The sequence below is a fragment of the Cydia fagiglandana genome, chromosome 16 (genome assembly GCF_963556715.1).
Source record: "Cydia fagiglandana chromosome 16, ilCydFagi1.1, whole genome shotgun sequence".
Taxonomy (NCBI): Eukaryota; Metazoa; Arthropoda; class Insecta; order Lepidoptera; family Tortricidae; genus Cydia; species Cydia fagiglandana.
The window spans coordinates 5,233,613-5,256,837 of NC_085947.1; the positions used below are offsets into that span (position 1 = coordinate 5,233,613).

The 23,225-nt window shown below is 42.0% G+C and overlaps 1 protein-coding gene across 1 annotated transcript; it reads right to left on the reverse strand.

Moving 5' to 3' along the window:
• Window positions 1-1,083: 1,083 nt before the first annotated feature.
• Window positions 1,084-18,240, reverse strand: LOC134671748 (DNA replication licensing factor MCM4). The gene is made up of 17 exons (XM_063529570.1): window positions 18,016-18,240; window positions 17,689-17,811; window positions 16,867-17,030; window positions 16,537-16,704; window positions 15,923-16,021; window positions 15,454-15,586; window positions 14,584-14,826; window positions 12,670-12,898; window positions 12,044-12,238; window positions 11,291-11,467; window positions 9,126-9,213; window positions 8,111-8,271; window positions 7,405-7,528; window positions 6,350-6,456; window positions 4,428-4,562; window positions 3,967-4,177; window positions 1,084-3,289 (listed from the first exon to the last, which is right to left on the reverse strand). Exons 1-17 carry the CDS (start codon window positions 18,152-18,154, stop codon window positions 3,194-3,196), a joined length of 2,592 nt encoding a protein of 863 aa, XP_063385640.1. The 5' UTR covers window positions 18,155-18,240; the 3' UTR covers window positions 1,084-3,193.
• Window positions 18,241-23,225: the final 4,985 nt, after the last annotated feature.

Here is a 23,225-nt window from a genome sequence, read left to right on the forward strand (position 1 = left end):
CCATCCGTCCGTCCGTCCGTCCGTCCGTCTGTCACCAGGCTGTATCTCACGAACCGTGATAGCTAGACAGTTGAAATTTTCACAGATGATGTATTTTTGTTGCCGCTATAACAACAAATACTAAAAACAGAATAAAATAAAGATTTAAATGGGGCTCCCATACAACAAACGTGATTTGTGACCAAAGTTAACCCTTAATCAAACGGAACACTTTTTATGAGATTTTTGAAAACTAACAATGGTTTTTAGGTAATTTGGGTCCGTAGATTACGAAAAAATATATAAAAAGAATTTTAGTGCGGGGGAAAGGGGGGTTTTGCGGTGGGAAATAATTTCCCGTTATCCGTAACGGAATAGCAAAATTTTGAATGAAGTGGGAAATAGTTTCCCATTGTCCGATACGGTTACGAACTTTTTACTAGTTAGTAGATCCCCCCGGCTTTGTTTGGAATTGAAGTATGATCCTTTAACGTTATCTTCAAAAATCAAAGAAATAAATAAAAGAAAACAAAAACAGCCACAGATATTTTTGTGTAACAGGTAAACGGGCATGTATTTTTATTTATGGAAACCATTTAAATTTTAGGTGGAGAACAAACACTGGGAAATAATTTCCCACTTGATAAAACCTACCAATTTTTTTGTGAATCATACGTTCCGGAACAAACAATGGGAAATAATTACCCACTTACTAAAACCTTAAATCTTGGCTAAATCATATCGTTATCACAATTCTTTTCAAGCAAAACACAGGGAAAATAAGTCTAGTTTATGATAGTATTCAGTGTATGCACTTACACGATTTTTTTTCGCAATTAACCTCAAAACTAAAAAAATTTACGTTATTGCAAAAAAAATCATAACAACTGACATCGACTTTGATGTATGGTCACAAATGGCGGCCATTAGAAAAGTGTTGCCATTTATCAAATTCAAAATGTTACTAAGATTTTAAATCTGTATGGTTGGTATCGCTGAGTGCTGCCTTTAAAAAGATAAAAAATATTTCGTAAATTAGAATGAAGTGGGAAATAATTTCCCGATATTTGATTAAGGGTTAAGCAACGTCGGGAGTGGTCAGTACTTGGATGGGTGACCGTTTCTTTTTTGCATTTTTTTTTTGTTTTTTTTTTTGCATTATGATACGGAACCCTTCGTGCGCGAATCCGACTCGCACTTGCCCGGTTTTTAATTTAACCTTTTCGCCGCCATTGACTTGATATAAAGTCTGTATATTTAGTGCTCCACACGCCACCAGATTTGTCAAATATAACCTTTAATTATATGACGATACGAGTGAAGCCACGCGTCTTCGTGAATGACACGATCTTCATTGATATAGCGGCGAAAAGATAAAAATTCTTACCCATACTCTTGTGTGAAATTCCATATGGCCTTTCTCCCTTAGGGCTGATTTAGACGGCGTGCGAACTCGCATGCGATTTTAATTATATACATTGCGGATTGTTGGTTACGTCCAATTCAACCGACCGATCAAAACCCGCAATGTAATGAAACTCGCATGCGAGTTCTCGCATCATCTAAATGAGCCCTTAAACACAGTAAACTACTCGTTTGTAAGGTTTATGATATGACATCTATGGGTATTATAATTTGTTGCCATATTAAATAACTATTGTTACATAATCCTTGAAATCTATATCTCCGCTTTCCCAGATATGTATAAACTATTTACTATTTTTATGTTCTGTCCTTATAATAATTCTTATCCTCATCCTTATCCATTTAATAGCCATTCCAAATAGTTTCCTACTCCTCTTTTAATAGAAATAAAATGTGAAGCTTTAAATGTATTGTGCAATCTTTTGGCAGTACACAGTTGCTCAGAAATGGTTCAGGGAAAAATTTGCCCTGTTCTATTTCGTATAGAACAGTACACTCAGCATCATAAGTTGCTAAGCGGGCGAGGTGTTCAAAATGATGTTGACGCTACTTTATTGTTAATAAGAGCGTGTCAAGGTAATTTTGAACACCTCGCCCGCTTTGCAACTTCTGCTGCTACAGTATGAACTTAATATAAATTTATTTAGCATGGAATGAATATCGCGCTCAGCTGTATTTGATTTTAGTATTACGAGATGAGTCAGTTTTCCCTAACCACTTTATTTTGAATTTCTTTGACACTGGCTTGATTTTGCGGAATGCACAAGTACTTTTGACTATGTTTTTAATAGATAGCAAATTATATTATGTTGTTGTTTGTTATTTGTCCGCAAGCTTTTTGATACGCGGTTAGATTTTATGTAAATAAAGATAATTTATTAAAAACTTTGTTTTGTCCTTAGTATGCAGCCAAGTGAAACTACTCTTATATGAAAATAACATGATTTATTAATAAGATCAACGTACACAAACAATTATCTTACTTATTAATAAGGTACAAAGATGATAAACTCATTCTGTAAAACCATGAGTTCCGTAGGCACTTTATCGCGATTGAAACGTTAACAAATGCATTTTAACCCTTTACCAGGCTACGGGATATATATTTCCCACATACGGTACTTCAAACATGTGTTCTATTTTCGATGAGTTTATTATTTTCGACGTTTCGATGAGGGCCAGTTGCACCGACCACATTATACAGACTGATCAACGCCAGCCGACGCGCCCCGGCGCTTTCCTATGAAACATTCCATACATAAAAATTAAGCGCACTCTTTAACGATACGAACAGTTTGGTGCAATCGACTCTAAGACTGACATTCGATTGTCATTTTTGAACTATCAGCTTGGAAAAGGGTTAAAGTAATAACTGATTCAAACATTTTGAAGTTGGCATGGCATGGTAATCGGTTTTACTGACTCTAGTTACTTGAGGAGAGGCTTTTCAAAAGGGCTTATCTCTGTTTGAATACCATACAAAAATAAGTTCTTTTGAAAATGCACTCCTCCCTTTTAAACCAACAGATCATTTACCAGGTTCCCCGTTACATGTTACCCGTTTCTTCAAACAAAAACGTCACTTTTTACACTGACAGATCCGATTCATATCGTTTCAATATCTAGTATTTGACGCATCTCGTTGTTCGAATACGGCTGTAGTTTATGAGTCCTTTACTCTTTCGCAGCACTGAGTTGTGTATTTCTGCATAGGAGCTAATTGTATTCGTTTTCAGTTAAAGTGTTTTAGTTGCAGAAGTAAGGGTTAAGTGGTTAACGTTTAACCGAGTTAGCAGAAGCGCAAATGTGTGTGCGAGACGATGACGGCCTTGCCCTCGTCTTGCAGATCCCGGAGGGCCTCGTCCAGCTGCTCGCGGGTCACCGTCTGCAAGAAACACGTACATATTGTTAACCTTTTGAACAATCTTATGAAGAAACCATATTTTATAGAAATAAAATAATATTTTTTATGATTGTGGTCGGATTGCAAAAACTGCCACACTAAGTTGAGGCCGACCAAAACATACGTCAACAGGTTTACTTTAGCTATTTTAATGTTTTTAATAAGTTTATTTCATCCGATGAGATAAAATGTAGCTGCCACGTGGTACCTACCACAAATTCGGACACAGGAAAATGCCAACACAGGATTTGGCCGACCACCTTTTTTTACTGTCCTCAAGGCAGCTATCTAACAACAAGTTTCATATTTTTCGATGAGGTTTTTTTAAATTTAATTTCTATTTTTATTTTTTTATTTCGATCCCACAGTATAGGAGATTACGACTAATAACTATACCTCGTTTTTTTTAGCATTAGAAAAAAGGTAAACAATCTTGATGTGTCTTTTAATTGAAGAACACATTTTAAAAATAAGCTACGGCAAATATGTAACAATTATGAATCTAATACGATCATTTATATTCTTCTGCTTTCATAAGTAATAGTTTTTGTTTTTTAAAAAGCGTTTTTCAATTAAAAGACATGTCAAGATCGCTTACCTTCTTGCGAGTTCTTTCTAATGCTAAAAAAAAACGAACTATAAAGCAGTCAGTAACTTACGATCTGCGACGAGGCATTGATCTCCTGCAGCAGTTTCGCATGCGTGGTAGTGTGCGGCTTGGCTCGCGGCTGCGCGATGGCACGGAGCGCCTGCAGCAGGTCGGCGCGGCGGCGGCGCGCGGCGGCGCCCAGCCCGGTGGTGAGGATGCCCACGTCGATGCGGCCCGACGCCGGGTCCGTGGCCGACTGCTTCAGGGCTTCGCGGTGCAGTCTGGGGAAACGGATTACGATACATACGTTACTACGTCTTTATAAAACAGCAGTGGCGGCGCGTTCAAGTCGACTCCCATCGGCTTACCTGTTTTTGGACGTTCGAGCATAGTTGTAAAGGAAATATGTAAGCCAAATTAGCCACTGTAAGACAGAGGGAATATATTCCCCAACTGATTTTGAACTTTATTTCAAAATATTAGAGTTCGGTTTAGAATAATTTCTGACAGTCTTACAGGGTTAACACTTACCTGGACGCTTCATCAACGTCAATGATCTCGACGGTGGGCGACAGACGGACCCGCGCGTGCGCCTCCGCGAGCCGGATGAGGCTCTCGAGCTGGCGCGGGTACGCCGAGATCTGCCCGCGGCCGCTGCCTACTCGTCTGCAATCGACAGTAGCGAGTTTATAGTCGACAATAGGCTACATTCCTACTAGTCAAATCAGCTTCTTTTTTAGAACTGTTATACTGTATGCATTATTATTTGCGTTATTTGACACATTGTGACTGACGTATATAGAGATGTAACTAACCCAAATCGATTGTCACAGCAAGCGATTACGATTGGATGGCACGTAGACTGAGGTATCGAATTGTGACGTATAATGAATTTTTATTTGAGATTTAAATAAAGCTAGAATTATATGGTTTTCCCGCAAGGTAAATGCATTTAATACACCGACCGAGTAGGTCGCACCCATCGTCAAAATCTAAACTAACTGGGGATCTATTTTAAAGTTTGTTTATGTTATTTCTGTGTCAAATTTGTTGTCTGTTAGGTAACGATAAATATATCCATATTTACAGTTAATTATCCACCTTTTCCTTACTTTTATTAAAAGAAAAATTCATATCGATTTACTTAGACAACTACCGATTCATAACGGTGGTGTCCGGGCAACCCTAAAATAAATAAAAAAAGACGTAGAACGTAAACGTTCGCAGTGCAATTGTTTTCCTTTGTGATTTCGATGTGCAAGACATTTTACGTTGTATTGCTGTTGTGAGTGACAGATGTCAAATAACGCAAATAACGATGAACACAGTATAAAACGATTTTCTAATATGAAATTTATATGAAAACGAATATAGTGACGTCACGGTAAACTCACCTACTTTTTATATTTCAATCCGATTTATTAAATACAAATTGTGTTTAAAAATAGCTGGTATCTGTTTTTCTAATAACTATCTGGTGCTTTATTTCGTGTACGGTTTGAAATAATTTATTTTAAGTACAGGAAACATCCCTATAGGAAGAAAATATCACGAATGATTATGATGAGGAAGGGGGGTGTCAGAGAAGATCACGTGTAATTTTTTTTTAAAGCGGGAAAGCCAAAATCAACAATATTACTCAAAAATGTAATCGCATGGCACACTGCATCCGATTCGCACGTCGCTAACGAGCGATGGATGCAGTGTGTCATGCGCCTAAGCGCAGCATATCAATGTATTGTACACATACCGCATGTGGCCAGAGCGCTGGTGGCCTAGCGGTAAAATCGTGCGAATTTCAATCCGGAGGTCGCAGGTTCAAACCCCGGCTCGTACCAATGAGTTTTTCGGAACTTATGTACGAAACATCATTTGATATTTACCATTTGCTTTTCGGTGAAGGAAAACATCGTGAGGAAACCTAGTTTACCGTCTGGGTTGGAAGGTCAGATGGCAGTCGCTTTCGTAATAACTAGTGCCTACGCCAATTCTTGGGATTAGTTGCCAAGCTCCCAGGCTCCCACGAGCCGTGGTAAAATGCCGGGACAACGCGAGGAAGATGATGATGATGTACACATTAGAGATGCAACGGATAGTTGTTTGGCCGGATACCGGATATTCGGCCTGACCATCGGCAGAATATCCGGTATCCGGCCGCCGAATACTCGGCCAACGGAACTATACCTACATTTCGGTTTTTCAGGTGCACATTCTGCAGGTTTGACCTGTTTCCTAGTGAACGTTCGCGGGGACTCATTTCTAGGTTCGAAATGCGTGCGCGTGCAAGTCAGTGGAATGACTAATTGTTTTAAAATAATAAACAAGTACGATTATGACCGTGTGTGTTTCTTAAATCCAATTTGTTTAGGTTAAGGCCGGATAGTAAAATAATAGCCGGATAGGCCGGATACCGGATAGTAACCGAATATCCGGTGCATCTCTAGTACACATACCGCATGTCGACGTACGCGTCGATCAGTCTCTGCTGGGCGGCCTCGCTGAGTGTGGGCTGAACGTTCTCCTTCGCGAACGCGATGTAGTCCCGCATTATGCTCATGTCCTGAAAAATCATTCAAAGTGTTACCTTTGCTTTTTGTTTGATGTTACGATGTATCTAAACTCTGGTTTCCTAGGATAGCGGTGCCGTCGTATAGCGGCCGTTTCCATACAAAATACTACTCATCCTTATTTAGCCGTATTATTTAGTATGGAGTCGGCCGCTATATGACGGCAACGCTATCCTAGGAAACTAAAGCATTACACCTTTGATTTTTGTTTGATGTTACGATGATGTATCTAAACTCTGGTTTCATAGGATAGCAGTGCCGTCATATAGCGGCCGTCTCCATTCAAAATACTACTCATCCTTATTTAGCCGTATTATTTTGTATGGAGACGGCCGCTGCATGACGGCACCGCTATCCTAGGAAAACCGAGCTTATGCTCTAGTTTCCTAGGATAGCGGTGCCGTCATATAGCGGCCGTCTCCATACAAAATACTACTCATCCTTATTTAGCCGTATTATTGTGTATGGAGACGGCCGACGCATGACGGCACCGCTATCCTAGGAAAACAGAGCTAAAGGGTGAGCTAGAAGCTAGAGTGGGCCCCGAAACTACCAGAGACACTCACTTAACTCTCTCTCACTCTCTCTGTCACTTGCGATAACATTTCCCCTTTTTAACACGACCAAGAGTTGGGCCAGAAAAATGCCAATTTTATGTGGGTCGGAAAACAGTTAACTTTGGAAACCACTGGGTTAAGTTAGGTTAGGTGGTATTCCGTCTGTCCAATGTCATTGCGTCTCACTCTCTTATTAAGCAAAATGTGAGACAAAATAAACATTGGACCAAGAAATAGCGCCACTTGCACCATTCCACTAGCCCGTTAAACCTGTTAAACCTGGAGTCACCATGGTCACCAGTACAATTTGACACTGGGTTAACGGTTTAACCGCTTAACCCCGGGTTAGTGGGATGGTGCAAGTAGGCCTTAGACAACACTTACAAATACTTGGTCGTCCTCTTCAGGGTCGGCGGGGTCCTTGTAATACAGCGACACGAGATGCGAGGCCAGGCGGCGGTCGAACACTTCATCTTGCGGGTCCAGCACCAAGAATATGAGGTCGAATCTAGAAACAACAGATATTTGGGTTCTGACTAGTTACGAATTGACATCACATATACTTCAATTACTTTTTTTTTCTTATCTCCCACGGCTCAAATCTGAGCCACAAAAGGTTAGTGACCTTTCATACAAAATAAATGTTGTTTGTATGAAAGGTCACTAACCTTTGTGGCTCAGATTTGAGCCGTGGGAGAGGACAGGTTAATGTGTATTTTTAGAGTAAGTGAGTTGACGAAGCCTGTTGCGGGTTTTATCGCTGTAGTTGTTTGTGACGATGCCTGTAGCTGATTGTAAATTTGTGTTTACCTGACGAAGCCTGCGTTGCGGATATAAAAGTTTGGTCTCTGAATAAAGGTGGTTTTCCAAAAAAAAAAAAAAGCTTCAATTGGACCCGTGTATGTCCCTAAACTACGTCCAGGACCCGGGTACGTCCTTAAACCACTTAAATTATGTGATGCTTGCCTATAAAAGAGACGCCGAAAACCATGCGAAGTAGAGGAGCAAAAGTCGGAATGAACCCAGGACTCCGAAACAAAAGCAGAGGGTGCAACGCTACTCCATCCTTGTCTAACATATGGCACAGTACCTGGACATGAGCGTGTGGGGTAGCTGTACGTTCTCGACGATGGTCTTGTTCTTGTTCCACTGCGACTCGGCTGGATTCGCGGCCGCCAGTATAGACGTGCGCGCGTTTAGCTGACAGATGATGCCGGCTTTCGCTATCGATAGTGTTTGCTGCTCCATCACCTACAAAATTAGCATTTTATAGTCATTACTGTGTACAGAAGTGCGAAAAAGGGGGATAGAGAAGACAACAAAATGAAGTACAATAGTACGATTACGACATCGAGCAAGATCCAGGATTAGGATCCTAGGATCCTGAGGGTCGTGAAGTTGGAATCTCGCCACAGTGTGAATTTTAATTCTTTTCTGCTGAGCGTTCCGACTGAACATCTAGCGACCTTCACCAAGGAGGAGTTTTGGCCGAAGGCTGTCAAGTTCCGGCGGTTCCGCGGCCGGCTCTCTGACACTGCGGGGTTGCGAACTGCATCGCAGCCATAATTGTGTTTTTAGTTTTAAGATATATTTTGTAATAATATGTATGCTAGTTTTAAGGTGGGCCAATAGTTGCCTGAAAATAAATGTTTTCATTTTATTAAATTCACACCTTGAAACAATATTTACGTTTACACTCTGGTCGGCTCTAACTGCTCTAAGTCTCTACGCGAGATAACGACTACAAGGAAGAGTGGAGGGAATCAGATCGCGCGGCAGATCACCTATGCGCTGGACTGACCAAATAAAATCCGCTGTGGGAAACCGCGTATCTGATTATGCCAGACAGTCTGCCAACAGGGAGAGATGGCGAGAGATCGTGCGAAGACCTGTGTCCACCTCTACTACCGATGCGAACGCCTCAACGTGACCACCACCGCTCTGTCAAGAGCGATACGACAGAGAAGAAGGGCTCTACGTCCTGAAGTGACTTTGAACCTGAGTGGCCCTAAGACTGTCTTAGGGACAGGTTGGTATTACAATTTAAGTGGTATTTAAAACAACAAGATATTAGAAGCACCTTAAAGAATAATAAAATGCCTTACTTCGTGAAGCACACTCCGGGTTGAGTCATTCATCTTGTCGAACTCGTCTATGCAGCAAATTCCGTTGTCCGCCAGAACTAGCGCGCCCCTGTAACAAGTTTTAAACTGAGTATTCCCGTATACCAGTCGTAAAAAAGTCGTTAGGTTCCACCATAATTGGGTATATAACATCACAATAGTATTTTATGCAACCGTTGTTTAAGAGAGGTCAAAAAAAGCGAGTGGCGTGAGTAACAATTTGAGGCGAAGCCGAAAATTGTTAATAAAGACGCTACGAGTATTTTTTGACTCAGTTAAACAACGTTGCATACAATACTTTATCTACACACATATCATAAACTGTCTATGATACCTTCAAAATTCGTAAATAATGGCCCACATTACGATAAACTGTTTTGTTACAGCAAATTTCTTATCTGTGAAAATGTGGTAATAGCTTCATTACTATATCAAAATCGATTTGGTAATGCATTTCAAATTTCGAACACCTCTAAAAAAAAAAGCAATTTGATTTGACCCCTATTCTAATATCAGTTGAGATGACGTTTTATTCGAAATCAAATGACAATTGCATACAATATTGACAAATCTCGCATGTAAGTTGGTATCGGACGATATGGTAATCGACCCCGACTCTACTTTGTCTCTGAATTAAAAAAAAAACTACGGAAGCGTGACGTGCGTGAAAAAAGTTTTCATTTGCCGCCATTTGACGTACAGTTTATCCTTTAATTAGTTTATAAGTAAAATGTAATTTGTTTTGTTGTTTTTAAAGGAACTATAACAAAAGTTTCGTGTAAAATGTGCGATAAAGATATTTCGGAAACCCCATCTCATATCCGCGAGTTCCGCCAGAGAGCAAAGTCGGCTGTAATATGAAGTTAGTGAATATATCATAGAAAGTTTATAATATGTGTGTAGATAAAGCAGTGTATGTAACTGTACATAATTAGGCATTAAAACACTCGTGTGATACTATTATGAAACTCATTGCATTCGTTTCATAAACCCACACTCGTATTTTAATGCCTTTCATTATGTAGCAGTCACATAAACTACTATTTTCTACGACCAAGCACTTACTTTGAAATAAAATTGAAAATTTTCTAAATCTTTTTAATTTAAGAAGTAGCAAAAATGGAGGGTACGGGCGGGAAAAGAATGAATGAATGAATGAAATTTAAAAAAAACATGTCTATGGTTCACTTATTTGTCAGAGATGACATTTAAAATAAGGTTGGCAACACTGTATTTCATTCAATATTTTTCACGAAGTATCGTAAAATCGCCAAAAAGATACTGCGTGTATGCACAAATTCTTTTTTTGGGAATAGATTAAAGACTTTTCTTGACAACTATAAGGCAGGGTTTTAAAGGTGTGTGCACGACCCTTTAAATGACAAATAATAGTACGGGAGTAGAAAAAATAAATAATAATACTTGGTGCAGAAGGTTCACTCTCTAATAAAACGCGTCTATTACGACAGATATGACCGCAAGGTGGCGCAAGCGCGAGCAGGCGTCCTTTCCGTAGCGGTGCGTGCTGGCAACTACTATTGCTAGACATCAAAATTGGTGTAGGCCGTATGTATTTATAGTGATGTGACGTAATCGCGGAGTGAGCCACGCCTGGTAATGTTAAAAGCCGATAGATCTGACATCTGATACGAATACGAAGCTAATATACTGCACTGGACGTATACTATAATGCATGCAGCACGTACGAATAGAAAGATTGCCCAATTCACGCATTTACATTTGCATGCTTTGTTAGGGTGCTATTCCATCTGCCAATATCTTGGTCCAATGTAATTGCGTCTCACTCTCACATTAAGCAAAATATGAGGCAAACTACACATTTGACAAAAAATTGGACAGGTGGATTACCACCCTTAGGGACAAGGCAGTCAGCAGGTCAGGCGGCGTGGGGTAAAGCTGCAAAATACTCCGCACAGGGAACACTCAGGTCCCAGTCAGGTCAGGTCAGGGAGCAGTCAGATCAGGTCAGGTCAGGCCAGGTCAGGCATATGTTTAATATGGGCCGCTTCAGGCCCTGCTTGTGAGTAGGTACTCTCAATTCGCACACTCACTATGGAAGGAGTTAAGTATAGTGCAACTCAAAGTAGCCCTGCAGTTAGTATCGCTACTTTTAAAAGTCCACTTACGTCTGAAGCACCAGCTGGCGAGTGTCGGGGTCCTTGGTGACGTAGGCGGTGAGCCCCACGGCGCTGGAGCCCCGCCCCGACGTGTACTGCGCGCGCGGCACGAGCGAGTGCACGTAGCGGAGCAGCTGCGACTTGGACGTGCCCGGGTCGCCGCATAGTAGGATGTTGATCTCCGATCTGTAAAAATTATACATTTCAGTACGAAATTCCAACTGAATCTCGACAGCAGGCCGATAGAGTTGGCCGGTCGAAGTATTTTATAAATGGCGGCTTCGTTTTAGAGAAACAAAATTCTTAATGTCGAGTTTCCCGTATGGACGGTGCGATAGTCTCGCTCGCGCTAGTCGCTCGTAGCAGTAACCCTGCTATGACAGTGACTTGAACAGCCTACGACACTAGTACCTGAAATGTGTCCGGCCAGCGGCGTTGAAGTTCTTCTTAGTACCACCGAGCAGTTGGAGCAACACGCCCTTCTTGATGTCGAGGTTCTCGTAGATGGAGGGTGCGATGGCTCGCGCTAGTCGCTCGCAGCAGTAAGCTTGCTTTGACAGCGACTTGAACAGCCTACGACACAAGTACCTGAAATGTGTCCGGCCAGCGGCGTTGAAGTTCTTCTTAGTACCACCGAGCAGTTGGAGCAACACGCCCTTCTTGATGTCGAGGTTCTCGTAGATGGAGGCCAATGGCGCGCGCTAGTCGAGCTAGTTGTAAGCTTGCTTTGACAGTGACTTGACCAGCCTACGATGCAAGTACCTAAAATGTGTCCGACCAGCGGCGTTGAAGTTCTTCTTAGTACCACCGAGCAGTTGGAGCAACACGCCCTTCTTGATGTCGAGGTTCTCGTAGATGGAGGGTGCGATGGCGCGCGCTAGTCGCTCGTAGCAGTCGGCTTGCTTTGACAGCGATTTGAATAGTTCTACTCGCTCGGGCGGGAAACGGTGCTCCTTGCTGTGGAGCAAACGAAATACCTATTAGCATCTATCTATGTGTGAATGTCGCTCCCTCGCCAGGTAAAGAACGAAGGACTTTGGAGCAGGATATCTGGAATCAAAGGACTTTAAACCGCAACCCATGAGCTCCGTCATCCGACACATGGATATGGTAGGAAAAGCTCTTGAGTAGTTGCACAAAAGATCCCTATGGTTCGAAGTGTATCCGCAAGGGCCCCCGAAAACAATAAGATGTGATAAGATCGCCCACACTGTTAACTGTACATCCTTATGCCTTTTGTAATAAGGTCCACTGATGCATACAGTTAGGAGTGTTGCTGTTTATACTCTCACGTAAAAAATTTAACAACTCCCTGTTTTAAGCATCCATCTCGCGTCTAGTGTTAGAGTCGCCTGTTTCCCGAGGGAGATAAGCAGATAAGCACTCACCCCTCTTCAGTCTCGAACAGCCTGTCGCTATGCACCTTCCTGTAATGCAGCGCGTCAATATGGGTCTTATGCAGAGCGCGCAAGGTCGATTTCCGCGGGTGCACGGTGGCGGGGGCGGCGCGGAACACGCCCGTGACGCTGACGCGCTCGCCGGCGCCCACGGCCTCCACCAGCGCGCCGTGAGCCATCACCGTCACTGTGGCCGGCGTGCGACCCGCGGGCATATCATCTGTGGGGGGGAAATATTACATTATTATTGTTTATCTATTTAATAAAATACAGAGTTATTCTTAAAAATAGTCATAGCCCCGCAAAACTCAACAATGAGTTTGACTGTGGGGTCATCACTGTCATCAGTCTCTAATTATTAACATAATAATCTACAGTATGTAATTAAATTACTACAATATATTATGGTAGGGTTTTTTTAACATAACACTCGAAACTCCTGCAGCTTGACCAGCTGCTTGTCGCTGAAGTGGCTGCGGTTGTGTATGAGCTGGAAGCAGTGCGCGGTGTTGCAGTGCGCGCAGTGCGCCGGCTCGGGCATTCGACACTCACCTGGCGACTCCTGCAGCTTGACCAGCTGCTTGTCGCTGAAGTGGCTGCGGTTGTGTATGAGCTGGAAGCAGTGCGCGGTGTTGCAGTGCGCGCAGTGCGCCGGCTCGGGCACTCGACACTCACCTGGCGACTCCTGCAGCTTGACCAGCTGCTTGTCGCTGAAGTGGCTGCGGTTGTGTATGAGCTGGAAGCAGTGCGCGGTGTTGCAGTGCGCGCAGTGCGCCGGCTCGGGCACTCGACACTCACCTGGCGACTCCTGCAGCTTGACCAGCTGCTTGTCGCTGAAGTGGCTGCGGTTGTGTATGAGCTGGAAGCAGTGCGCGGTGTTGCAGTGCGCGCAGTGCGCCGGCTCGGGCACTCGACACTCACCTGGCGACTCCTGCAGCTTGACCAGCTGCTTGTCGCTGAAGTGGCTGCGGTTGTGTATGAGCTGGAAGCAGTGCGCGGTGTTGCAGTGCGCGCAGTGCGCCGGCTCGGGCACTCGACACTCACCTGGCGACTCCTGCAGCTTGACCAGCTGCTTGTCGCTGAAGTGGCTGCGGTTGTGTATGAGCTGGAAGCAGTGCGCGGTGTTGCAGTGCGCGCAATGCGCCGGCTCGGGCACTCGACACTCACCTGGCGACTCCTGCAGCTTGACCAGCTGCTTGTCGCTGAAGTGGCTGCGGTTGTGTATGAGCTGGAAGCAGTGCGCGGTGTTGCAGTGCGCGCAGTGCGCCGGCTCGGGCACTCGACACTCACCTGGCGACTCCTGCAGCTTGACCAGCTGCTTGTCGCTGAAGTGGCTGCGGTTGTGTATGAGCTGGAAGCAGTGCGCGGTGTTGCAGTGCGCGCAATGCGCCGGCTCGGGCACTCGACACTCACCTGGCGACTCCTGCAGCTTGACCAGCTGCTTGTCGCTGAAGTGGCTGCGGTTGTGTATGAGCTGGAAGCAGTGCGCGGTGTTGCAGTGCGCGCAATGCGCCGGCTCGGGCACTCGACACTCACCTGGCGACTCCTGCAGCTTGACCAGCTGCTTGTCGCTGAAGTGGCTGCGGTTGTGTATGAGCTGGAAGCAGTGCGCGGTGTTGCAGTGCGCGCAGTGCGCCGGCTCGGGCACTCGACACTCACCTGGCGACTCCTGCAGCTTGACCAGCTGCTTGTCGCTGAAGTGGCTGCGGTTGTGTATGAGCTGGAAGCAGTGCGCGGTGTTGCAGTGCGCGCAATGCGCCGGCTCGGGCACTCGACACTCACCTGGCGACTCCTGCAGCTTGACCAGCTGCTTGTCGCTGAAGTGGCTGCGGTTGTGTATGAGCTGGAAGCAGTGCGCGGTGTTGCAGTGCGCGCAGTGCGCCGGCTCGGGCACTCGACACTCACCTGGCGACTCCTGCAGCTTGACCAGCTGCTTGTCGCTGAAGTGGCTGCGGTTGTGTATGAGCTGGAAGCAGTGCGCGGTGTTGCAGTGCGCGCAGTGGGCGGGCTCGGGCACGCGGCCGCGCTCCAGCTCCGCGGCGGCGGCGGCGCCGCACACCGCGCACTTGAAGAACGCCTCGCGCATCTCCGGCACGATGGTGGACGTGCGGATCACCATGCCCGAGATGGTCACCAGCTGGTCGATGTCTGGAAAGAGATCACCGCTAAAGGTGGTATTCCTCACTCTCTCATTGAGAAAAATGTGAGACAAAACACACATTGGACAAAGAAATTGGACAGATGGAATACCACCCTTAGCGAGTCGACAGTTACGATTGGCGAGATATCTTTGAAAATCTCTGCGTTATTTATCCGCAGGGTCATGAGCTAGTATTATAAAGTTGTTGTTATAGTCAGCCTTCGAAACATTTTTTGTCATTTCTTGTGACTACAATTTTGGTATGTTCAAAACTTTGGTTCACTGTATGTCTTTCAATTTCATTTTAAATTATGGTTTGACTTACTCGGTTTCATTTCAAGAATAAGTCAAATTACGAAGAAACGAATTGCTTTGCTTAGGGCCCCCCCACATCTGGCGTCTTTCGAGCGTCGGCGTCTACAATTCTATGGCCGCTGCTCGACGCAACGTCGACGCAGCGTCGACGCAACTGCGCAGCGACGTCATTTTCCATAGCGCTGACCAGACGCCGACAGACGCCGACGCTCGAAAGACGCTAGATGTGGGGGGGGCCTTATGGTTTAGGGTGTTTATTGTCATTGTGGTCATCAATAAAGAATTTCTGCGGGAATCCAGCTAATAACTAACTAAATTACCTTCCGGGTTGAGGTCCCTCATGTGCCTGGCGGGCGCGTTGAACGGCCGCACCTGGATCTGGTGCTCCAGCACCGCGGCCGGGTACTTCTCGAAGAACAGCTCGTTTACCGCTGCGTCGAACGCTGGCACAACCTGCCAATTGAGACTTTATTGTAACTGCCGTAAGGTCCATTTTTTATGGTCTTGTTGTGGCAAGATTCTAAATTATACTATTCTTGCCGAAATATGGTTGTTATATCATATCACTACCACTACACCTTATAAAACAAAGTCCCCCGCCGCCTCCGTCTGTTTGTGTTGTTTATATGTTCGCGATAAACTCAAAAACTACTGAATGGATTTTGATGCGGTTTTCACCTATCGATAGAGTGATTTTTGAGGAAGGTTTAAGTATAAAATTTGTTAAGGTTTACCCGTACGAAGCCAGGGCGGGTCGCTAGTTTATAATATAATGAAAATGATATTTACCTCTTGTGGATAGCAGACAAGCTGGCGATGCAGCTTGGGATCAAAAATACGAACATGATCCACGTCCACATCCAAGAATGGCTCTTCCAATGTGTGAATCTAGAATAAAAAAATTGAAATTAGTACTAAGACAAATAAACTAATATAAAAAATTCCCGAAAAACAGAAATCGCCTTTTTCGTTTTCAAGTTTTTTTAACTTAAAATAGTTAAAATCTAGATTATAAATTTGTGCTATTTCAAAAAAGGGGTCATTAGTAAGTACTTAGCTTCTGAATACAGACAAAACTATTATGACATTGATATTTTCTTTATCTGTATTTATTAAATGTCTTTCTCATCACGGAACAGTGGTGTTCCAGACCTGGGAGGCGTGCGCAGAGCCGAAGCCTACACGTAGTTTTGACACTTTAATTAAAACTGTTTTCTAAGGGCCCCCCCACATCTAGCGTCTTTCGAGCGTCGGCGTCTGGTCAGCTCTATTGAAAATGACGTCACTGCGCAGTTGCGTCGACGTTCGGCCATAGAGTTGTAGACGCGGACGCCCGAAAGACGCCAGATGTGGGGGGGGCCCTAACTTCATTTGTAACACTTCCATAGGAAGTTAGCACTAACCTCTTCTAGCTTCTGTTCATAGAGTGGTTCATTAGTGACAGCGGTCGGCTCGACGAAGCGCTGCACAAACTTGATGAACTTCTCACGGCACTCGGCTATGGCTACATCCGTGCCCCACACCACTAATTGTGGTTCACTTGATGGCGCCTCTGCTGCTGGCTCTTCCACCTGCAAATATGAAAAATACTTTAAGGCTCCATCACACAGGCGCGTATAGCGGGCGGCGCGTGAGCGGGGCGCTTTATAAATTATGTAAGTAGATATTCTCAAAAACTAAAAAAACGTGAAATGCAAAATTTGCTTGAATTGAACTATAAAATAATTGTTTACCCCTCTAGTAGGTGTTGGTGCGGGCACATTGCGCCCAAACTGATGCCCCCGCAGGTCTGCCCTCTGCCTGGCAGGTGTCATGACCCCTCGCATGAGCGAGCGAGGAGTGCTGAGGGAGCTGGGTGTGCCATAGTTCAGGGGTGAGCTCAAGTCAAAATCTGTCCCTGGAATATTCAGTTCAATATTTTACGATATGGTTTACAAGAGAGCCCTACAAAGTGGCGGACATTACTTTAGATCAGCATTTCCCAAACTATTGGTTGTGACCCATTGATGGGTCGCAAGAGAATAGGCATTTTCACTAAACTGTGCACCTTTAACGGTTGATTGTTGATTAGCAATCATTACAAAACTGACAGGCAATGTCAAATCCTATACATTTTGTCAGGACTGTAACAGTTAGAAGTTACTGAAACACAATTTAAGTCGCACTTTAAAGTGCAATTTTCAATGAAAAAGCCCAAATATTGAGTGGACGCTGGAACTACTAGGGCATCTGAGCATTATCAATTATATTTTATGCCCTCTTTTTAAAACGGCCAATATACTCGTATATGGGTCCCAAATTTGGCACATTTGTTAGGTGGGTCGGAGCCCAGTCAACTTTGGGAACCATTGCTTTAGATTCATTGGAGTTCTAACTTTCTGTTAATTACATAAATTTCAAATAGATGGAGAAAGTACCTGTTTTATATTTACTGTGTAATAGACTCGGTTTTGTACTGTAAACTTTAAAATGTGTGAATAATTCACATTGAATTGAAATTTCTCAGAATTTATGTAGTTTCTAGCATAGGAGTTTGGAGTTTTGTGCTTACTTACCAATAGGACTAGACTGCAAAGCTCTTGCTGGTGACGTGCCCGGTACCCGCGGAGTGCGGGGTGTGCCGCGTGGGGTCCGGGGAGTGCCTCGGGGGGTGCGAGTAGGAGTCGCTGGAGTCCCATCTGTATACAAGTTTTGTATATGATATTTAAGTTGATAGGACCATTAATCTCTGGTTTCCTAGGAAAGCGATGCCGTCACATAGCGGCCGTAATACTGCCATAGTTACTGATTTACATTATAACAATGACTAAACAATGGTATAGGTTAGGAGCGTCCAGTTTATTAACAACAATAATATTTACATTACGATTCAACGGTAATACCTTGAGAAGATGTTCCCGAAGCTCGTTGAGGCGTCTCCGGGATGACCACCTGTTCCTGTTGGGAAGACCGCGTCCTGCGGGTTGGAGTCGGGGCGTCCGACGACGCTTGCGATGACGGCCGTTTCGATGGAGTGGACATGTTGAATCAAGCCACTGTACAGTGCTTGTGTTTTTACTTGCTTACACTCACTTTTTACAAAATATTATAATACTAGAAATAAAACAAAACAAGAAATTAATCACGAATCAGAGAAGAACGCTACCGGCGCGTGTTTTGGGCGCGAAATGTGACGTCTGACGTGTGTCATTTTTTTTTTTTTTTTTCCTTTATTAGGAGCATTGGCAACACAGCCATCAGCTCAAACAAAAATACATTACAAACTAGAACCTTAACTACTTAAAAATACGCAAACAACTTAAAAAATTAAAAACAACACAAATAAAAAAAGAATCAGACACATAACTATAACAGGCCGAAAGTATTTTTAAGGAAATCAAATATGACTTTATATAATGAAAAATGTCTTAAAAGCTCCTGAACGGAAGTTGGAATCTTCTTGTCTTTTAATATATCGCTACAAGTACAAATAAACAACAATCTCTGTAAATTAAAATAGGGGCAATTAAAAAATAAATGGTCTAGATTACAATCTTCAGCGGGACAGAATTTACAAATAGAACTACTCGACAATTTTAATCTAAAAAGATGAGCTGGGAAATGGCAATGGCCGAGACGCAGCCTGCACAAACTTTTAATAAACTCTCTGCCTGAGTAAACGTTACCCTTTTCGAACCAGGCAGAAGTTGACGGGTCAGGCTGAATCTCAGCCAGCCATTTCCCTTTAATATTTCTGGAGCTGATTAAAGAAACATTCCACCGCTTTAGCATGATATCTTTAAGAAATTTGAATAAATCCGAACGAGGAACTTTAAAACTACAAATTTCAGAATTCACTGTAAGTTTAGCAAGAGAGTCAACAATTTCATTGCCCAGTACACCTGAATGACCAGGAACCCAGCAAAACTCGACATTGATTTTACATTTAAATAGATCATCAAATAACTTTCGCAACTCATAAATTAAGTAATTAGCATTTGCTACAATTTGTTTTGATGAAAGAGCTTGAAGAGCACTCATAGAATCAGATAAAATCAAAAAATTATGAGACGTAAAGTCATTACATTTAATATACATCAAAGCATAAATCATAGCTAGAATTTCGGCTGAATAAATTGAAAGAAAATTATTACAGGAAAATACTTTGCCTGATTGAGTAGACGAATCATAGAAAGCAAAGCTAGTGCGGGTATTGGTTTTAGACCCATCAGTATAGATCTTAATATAATCTGACTTATCATTTAAAAATTCATAAAATTCAAACTTAGATTTAAAATTAATTATAGTAACCGGAATATCTCTCATTAAGCAATGGTAGCTGTAAGTAAAACAGGGCAGGAGATGGTACCAAAATACAATATCTTGAAACTCAAAATTTAAATATGTAATTGATTCGCTTAAGGTATTACTGAAAGGCATTGATATTAAATTATAATTGGGAACAGTAAAATCCTCTAAATACCGACTCACAAGAACATTATCGGAACTGACTAAGGAAAGGCAAAATTTGTCAATAAGGTAAGTTCTCCTTATAAATAGTGGCGGAACACCGGATTCAACTTCTAAAGAATTTATAGGGGAAGACATCATAGCACCAGTGATAATACGTAAGGCTCTATTCTGAATAACATCTAGCTTTTTAAGCAAACGACCAGATGCGTTAGCATAGAAGATGCACCCATAATCAAATTGACTACGAACCATAGAAATGTACAACGTTTTTAATATCTTAGGGTCAGAGCCCCAAGTGACTCCGACTAATGACTTCAAGACATTTAAGCGAAGCTCAGCTTTTTTGCAGATATACTCGATGTGTTGAGTCCAAGATAATTCAGAGTCTAACATTATACCTAAGTATCGTTCAGAAGTACTAAATGGTAACAGAGTGTTGTTATAATAAACTTTAGGACGAAATATACAAGCATGACTAAAAATCATAACTGAACTTTTTTCTACGTTAACTTCCAGTTTAAGTTGATTATGTAGTAAATTATACACAGTTAATAAACACTGATTCATTATAGTTTCACCGGCTAAAATATCAACACAATCTAAATATATAACTAAATCATCAGCGTAAAAAGAATACTTGAGATACGAAGGAATACGTTTCATAAAGTCAACGAGGCTCAAAATAAACACTAAGGGAGAAATAACAGAACCTTGCGGAGTTCCTTTGGAAGTAGATTTGGGACCATATAAATTATTTTTTATTTTAAGCGAGACACTGCGGTCATTTAAAAAATTAAAAATCCAATACAGAACAGATCCAGGAATACCAAGGTTGTGTAAGCTTTTAATTAAATATTCATGATTAATGTTATCAAAGGCTCCTTTTATATCTAGGAAAACTGTTAGAGTTAATTTATTATTTCTCATATTGTGTGTGATATCTCCTAATAAGCAACCCAAATTATACATAGTATTTTTACCTTTACGAAAACCAAACTGTAATTCTGGAATCAAAGAATTATGTTCAATAAACCATTCAATTCGATTCTTTAACATAGTTTCAAATAACTTAGCAAAACAAGAAGTAAGAGAAATGGGTCGATAAGCATCTAAACTATTAGAATCCTTATTTGGTTTTAAAATAGGAACTACAAATTGAACTTTCCAGATAGGCGGAATTTCTTTATGTAACCAAAGTTGATTGTAAATACTAAGAAGAATTTTCTTTACATTAATAGGTAAATTTTTAATAACTGAGTATGGAATGAAATCAGGGCCAGGAGACGTGTTCTTTTTGTTTTCCAAAGAAGCTTCAAATTCATAATATTCGAAGGAGTTGCCGATCCATCGAGATATTTCGGAGCCTTCAGAGGCAAAAAATAAATCTAAAGTATTACGATCAGGGTCAACGGCATTAGAAGAGGCAATTTTATCTAAAAAATCACGAGCATTAGATGGGTTGTCCAAAAATTTAGATCTTGTAGTGTTATTGTTTAATTTGGCAAACTTAAATCTTTTAACATGGTCCCAAATACGCTGCAAAGGAGTCATTCGGTTAAAGGACGAACAAAGTTTAATCCAACACAATTGTTTTTGTTCAGAAATAATTCTTTTCTTTCTAGCATCAAATTGTTTATAAAGCAAATAATTTTCCAGTGTAGGATACTTTTTATAAGAATATAAGGCATATTTAGACTGATTAACGGCCCGAGAGCACAAGTCATTCCACCAAATAAGAGCTTTTCGTTTTTTAGTATGGCAAGCATACGATTTCTTTGGAAATGTCAACAAAATGTCACACAGAGATTGCATGAAGTTACTGTAACTATCCAACGGATTAGGTGCTAGTACAAAAGAGGCAAATTTTTCGGTGCAAAGTTTAGAAAAGGTTTCCCAGTTGATTTTATTTAAGTTTATATTTGATACTGAAGGAGGAGTAACGGTAGAAGAGTCGAAATCCAAATGCTGTGGAGAAGAGCGGCCTACATCATTAACAATAACTTTAATTAGAATTGGGAAATGGTTACTACTTAAAAGGTCATCGTGGACAGAAAATGAACAACTAGAACTAACCGCCGGCGAAGCAAATACTAAATCAAGAGTGTTACCTTGTTGACCAAACGGGGCAAAAGTGGTTTCAGAGAAATCATTTAAACAAACTAGGTTATATTTGTCTACAAAAGAACTAATAACATTGCCTCTACTATTATTACGACGGCATCCCCATGCTGAATTATGAGCATTAAAATCGCCTATGAGCAAGTAGTTCCTACTGGTAATTTTGGAAAAGGAATTGAATAACATTTCTTTATTAAATCTACCATTAGGAGGGGGAGGTATATATAGACAGAGTATCTCAATAATAGTAGAGCCAATGATTATAGACAATAATAGGTTTTGAAAATGATAATTGGAAGGAGTGTTAATCAGAGTGAAATTAAACTTATCTTTAACTGCCACTGCAATGCCTCCATGAGGGCGATCAGAGTCTCGGCGCACAATCCTGTAACCTGGTAACTTAAAAGATTTGGAAGGTTCCAACCATGTTTCATTTAATAAAATTATATCAATGTTATTGCAAGAAATGAAGTGTTTTAATTGGTCTATTTTAGTGATGATGCAGCGTGAATTCCAATGAAAGATATTAAGGTTATCAATGTTGGTACAAGTATACATTATTGTGTAGACAGATTATTAATTAGAGTTTCTTTTATTACCTTACTACATATAGGAGCATCAATATTCAGTTGTTTAGACTGAATTAAGTCCATTAATGTTTTAGTAAAAACATTTAACACCTCGTCCGAATTAATTAAGTCTGTAAACAGAGCTCTGGAATGAGGCCGCTGGAGGGACTTTTTGGGATGTAGATGTGGCTGTGGTCTGGTAGGAGCACCGGGAGTAGCCGGAGTCTTGGCTGATACTGTAGCGTATGTAGTCTTCCCATTTATCCTGTCCTTCACCTCTTGATTTTTTGCAGCTTTGACAGGGCAGACATTACTTACGGCCATGTGAGGGCCGCTGCAGTTGACACATTTTAAATTGGATTTATCTGTACAGTCCTTGAATAGATGGCCAGCACCGCAAATGGAACACACCTGGGGGCTCCTACAGGAACCACGTCCATGTCCAAACTTATAACAAACATAGCATTGACGAATTGGCTACACATATTCTTTAACGTCGAACCAGATGTAATCATATGTGACGTGATCAGGCCGTAGCGAGCCTAGAAATGTTATCAGAACTGTAGGCGTAGGCAAAGTTGAGCCATCAACAGCATTTTTCCTTGTGAATCGCTTGACTCCAATGATCTCAGCACTTGACTTCAGGTCCTTCAAAAGTTCTTCTTCTGTAATTTCAATAGGCACTTTAACTATCCCTAAGCATTCTAGGTGATCATAAGGGATTTTAGCTTGCCAGCTATGTGACTCTTGCATCTGGGTATTTAAAAGAAAGTTGTTGGCATCTTTCTTGTTAGTGAAGAAGACTTTGATCATGAAATTTCCGATAGGTTTAACATGGCTTAGGCCTAGACACGTTTTCAGGATACCTGTGGTCTGCATCACATCAATTTTGGTATTAGGCAAAGACATTGACAATAAAATGGGATATTCTTTTTTATTGTCTTCTGTATATA

Excerpts from the sequence above, each read along its gene's own strand:
- LOC134671748 (XM_063529570.1), bottom strand. The coding sequence starts at position 18,154 with ATGTCCACTCCATCGAAACGGCCGTCATCGCAAGCGTCGTCGGACGCC. Across the intron at positions 17,031-17,688 it reads TTTGCAGTCTAGTCCTATTG|GGACAGATTTTGACTTGAGC; the intron begins GTAAGTAAGCAC and ends TGAATATTCCAG. Across the intron at positions 7,529-8,110 it reads CCCCACACGCTCATGTCCAG|ATTCGACCTCATATTCTTGG; the intron begins GTACTGTGCCAT and ends TGTTGTTTCTAG.